The sequence below is a fragment of the Solanum stenotomum genome, chromosome 10 (assembly GCF_019186545.1).
Source record: "Solanum stenotomum isolate F172 chromosome 10, ASM1918654v1, whole genome shotgun sequence".
Taxonomy (NCBI): domain Eukaryota; kingdom Viridiplantae; phylum Streptophyta; class Magnoliopsida; order Solanales; family Solanaceae; genus Solanum; species Solanum stenotomum.
Genome location: NC_064291.1, coordinates 36,206,651 through 36,210,262, shown reverse-complemented (window position 1 = coordinate 36,210,262; position 3,612 = coordinate 36,206,651). Strand labels below are relative to the sequence as shown.

General features: G+C 31.0%; 1 protein-coding gene across 1 annotated transcript; it reads left to right on the top strand.

Annotated features, from left to right (window-relative positions):
• The first annotated feature begins 2,678 nt into the window (after window positions 1–2,678).
• LOC125841141 (glutaredoxin-C6) lies at window positions 2,679–3,265 on the top strand. The gene has a single exon (XM_049520160.1). It carries the CDS (start codon window positions 2,681–2,683, stop codon window positions 3,116–3,118), a length of 438 nt encoding a protein of 145 aa, XP_049376117.1. The 5' UTR covers window positions 2,679–2,680; the 3' UTR covers window positions 3,119–3,265.
• The last annotated feature ends 347 nt before the right edge of the window (window positions 3,266–3,612 follow it).

Sequence of the window (3,612 nt, the reverse complement as noted above, 5' to 3'; positions counted from 1 at the left end):
TTAAAACAATAAAAATAATTGAAATTGTTCATCTCAAAAGAAAATTGAATAAAATTTATAAACTAACTTGAAAAATAGAAAAATAAGCCAAAACCTACAGTCAGAAAAATTAAACCAAATCAAGGTAACTTTGTAATTTGCATATTGATTAGTTTTCGCTTTATTCGGTGAAAAAAGAAGGAAAAGTACAAAATTTAGGGCTAAAAAGAAAAAAAACAGATTATTAAGTTTATAAACTTTTTAAAAAATAATAATAGTAACAAGATAAAACTTATTTAGCAATATTAATTTTAATTCGATTGTTTATCTAACTTACGCTCCAAATAAAAATCCATCCAACACGTAAGTGTACGTTCATATTGTAGGACTTATACCTCAAAGATACTTTTGTCACCATAAATTGCTCCTATATATTTTTACTACTAATAAATAAAACCCCACTCCTAAAACTCGTCCCAAATTTTGTTTTTTACTCTTTATATTATATTATATTTTTTTAATCAGTCTTAAGAAATATATCTTGTTATTTAATTAATTTTTAAATTTCCTTTTTATTTTTAATAAAAAGAAAATATCGAAAATATTTCTAAACTAGGCGTGAATTATTAATTTCATCCCTAAATTATTGATTGTCTTAAAAAAAAATTTACTTAACTAATTGAACTTAAATAGAGTCAGGATCTTGCAACATGCGTAAAATACATACTTAAATTTTTATCAATTTTCAATATCTCTCTTGACTTTTTATCAAGAGTCTTATGTCATTACAAGAGTTTGAAATCACTTATTATGTCATTAATGTCGATAATTTTAGGTATGTCATGTGTGGATTATTTGTATAGCAAGTTTGTCAGAAAAGAGATAAGTAAACGTCAGCTAAATATAGAAATTACGTAGTAGCTAAAGGGTGTGTCAATTAATGACGTCAGCATGAAGTGCCAGTGCCCCCACCTATTCGGAGAAAATAAAGCCTCTCATCTCTCCATGTGATTCTGCCCATTTTTCTATTCTCAATATTACCCCTACTACTTTACACTATTTCCGACCTACCCTCCTACTCCCCAATTTCTTTAACTCTCCCACGCGCCCTATTTCCGTTCTCTACGCTAGACTTTCGAAGAAGACATAATTAAAGCCCATCCGCAAAATGAATAAACGGGTGAAATTGTTTCAAAGGGAAATGACGAAATGAGGGAAAAAAAAAGAAGTGAAATAAAGGATTTAATTTGTCTATGTGGTAGTGGGGTGTGTTAGGAGTGTCCATGTGACATTTAACACACACATGGATGCTTTCATTAAACAGAAGGGTAAGTGTGGCTCAATAGTTTGACGGAAATGATATTTTTGAGTCGAAATAATTTAAAGATATATTTAAGCTCTTTCGGATAGCTTAAGAATAGTTTTGATCCTTTTTCATTTATTTTTTATTTCTCTTCGTGTTTAAATCCGTCTGCATGGGTCACGAGGTCAACTTTGTTAATATTAAACAATTAGACTTTATACAAATAGACAGAATAACGTGACATGTTCTCTAGGAAAATGCAAATGTAGCTTGTAAAATAACTGAGATTTTACAATTATTTCAAATACTTTCATATATATATATATATATATATATATATATATATATGCAATAACCTAATATAACCAATGATATTTGATTATCTAGAAGCCAGTTCTTCATGAGTAGGTGTGCCGATAAGTGACTAACATGTTTTGAAATAGAGTCCACTTCCAAAATGTTATATTCAATTCATTGTTTTGATAAATTACAACTCATGTTAGCGTTGTTGAGTAGCGATTCATGATAATTTCATACCTTTTCGCAACGATTAGATTGTTGACCTTATCTTGACTTGATCATAAATACCTTGAGATTTGATATGGTAGTTACGGATTTATGAATTCATCTACAATCAATAGTTTTATTTTGAATAATGAATAACAAAATTAGAATTCAAAAATGTGAATTAAATAAGAGAGAAGAAGTATTAAAAATACTTTTAAATTTGACGCGAATTATTAGTTTCATTCTTAAATTATAGACAACCTTAAAAATACTCCTTTACTTGATTAATTGTACTTAAATACACCACTGATCTTGTCACATGGATGAAATACACCCATAAATTCATGTCAAATTTAGGAGTTTTTTCAACATTTTTCTCAGTTTTTTTATTAAGAGTTTCACCCTACTACAAGAGTTTGCTAGTAGTTCACTTAATCAAGAAGAAGATTTTTTTAAAGACTATCGAAACAAAAACAACAATTCACATCGAATTTAGAGGTATTTATCTCAATAAATAAATCTAATTTAACCCATTTACATTTTACTATTAAAACGTGGTTTAGAATTGAATACTAATAAAGGTAAAGGTAATGTGTAAAATTGAGAAATAGATGACAGAGATAGATGTTTCTCTTTTGTCGTGTAGTAGCACCTGATTCTCACTTCCCCTCCCGTGCGAGTCATATAAATTTCTCACATAAAACAATCCACTAATAAGACTAGGGGAGGAGGGGAGTGGGGGGCCAAGGGGGGTTATGGCAATCCCCATAAACACAGCATAACTTACGTAGTATGTTACTTTGTGATGTAACATTATTTGCCACCTTCCCATTTATATAATAAAATCCCTTCCCCCTTCCCTTTTCTTTTCTACCTAAAAATCTTTTCTACATGATGATGAGAACCAACAACTTCTACGGAGAAGGAGGGGTGCGTCTAGAACTCACCCCATCAACCACTTCCCCGCTGGCTATCGATGTGACGGAGTCTACGGAGATGAGAATTCAGCGTCTCATCTCCGAAAACCCCGTCGTAATCTTCACTCGTTCCTCTTGTTGCATGTGCCACGTCATGAAGAAATTACTATCTGCTATTGGTGTTTACCCAACTGTAATTGAACTAGAGGAAGAAGAGATCTCTGCCTTACCTCCCTCCTCCGCCGGAGATCTTGACGATCATCATCACGTTAATAATATTCCCGCCGATGCTCCGGCGGTATTTATTGGTGGGACACGTGTCGGTGGATTAGAGAGCCTTGTTGCACTTCACTTGAGTGGTCGACTTGTTCCTAAGCTTGTGGAAGTCGGTGTCATCACTCATGTGGTATAGTAAGTAAGTAAAATTTCCATGTTTTTATTAATTATAATTATTAATCTAATTGTCCACAATTAAAAATAATATAATTTTAAGTCTACTAGTATAATTAGTTCATAATTATTCTATTTTTCGTGTAGTACCAAGTGTTAATTAAATAATACTCCTCTTAATCTGTATTTTAATGAAAGTGTCTTGCTTTTTTTAAAAAATATTTTCCTTGCCTTATTTGGGGATTTAATTTACTTATGACTAAATGGGGCAGCTATTAAATACTAGTATATTTTTATTTTTAGTTTTATTTGCTTTGAATATCCCTAGCATTGAGGAAGAATATTCTTGAATTATTTAACAATTAATTACAACTGTTAAACAAAATATTCAATCACTTACTATAACTTTGGGATCAACGCCCTTCTCCTTTTTAATTTCTTATTTTGACCGATTAAATCAAGAAGAAATGTTGACATAAGCCATTTGCTCAAAAGCAAGAAAAAGTGATACTCTCC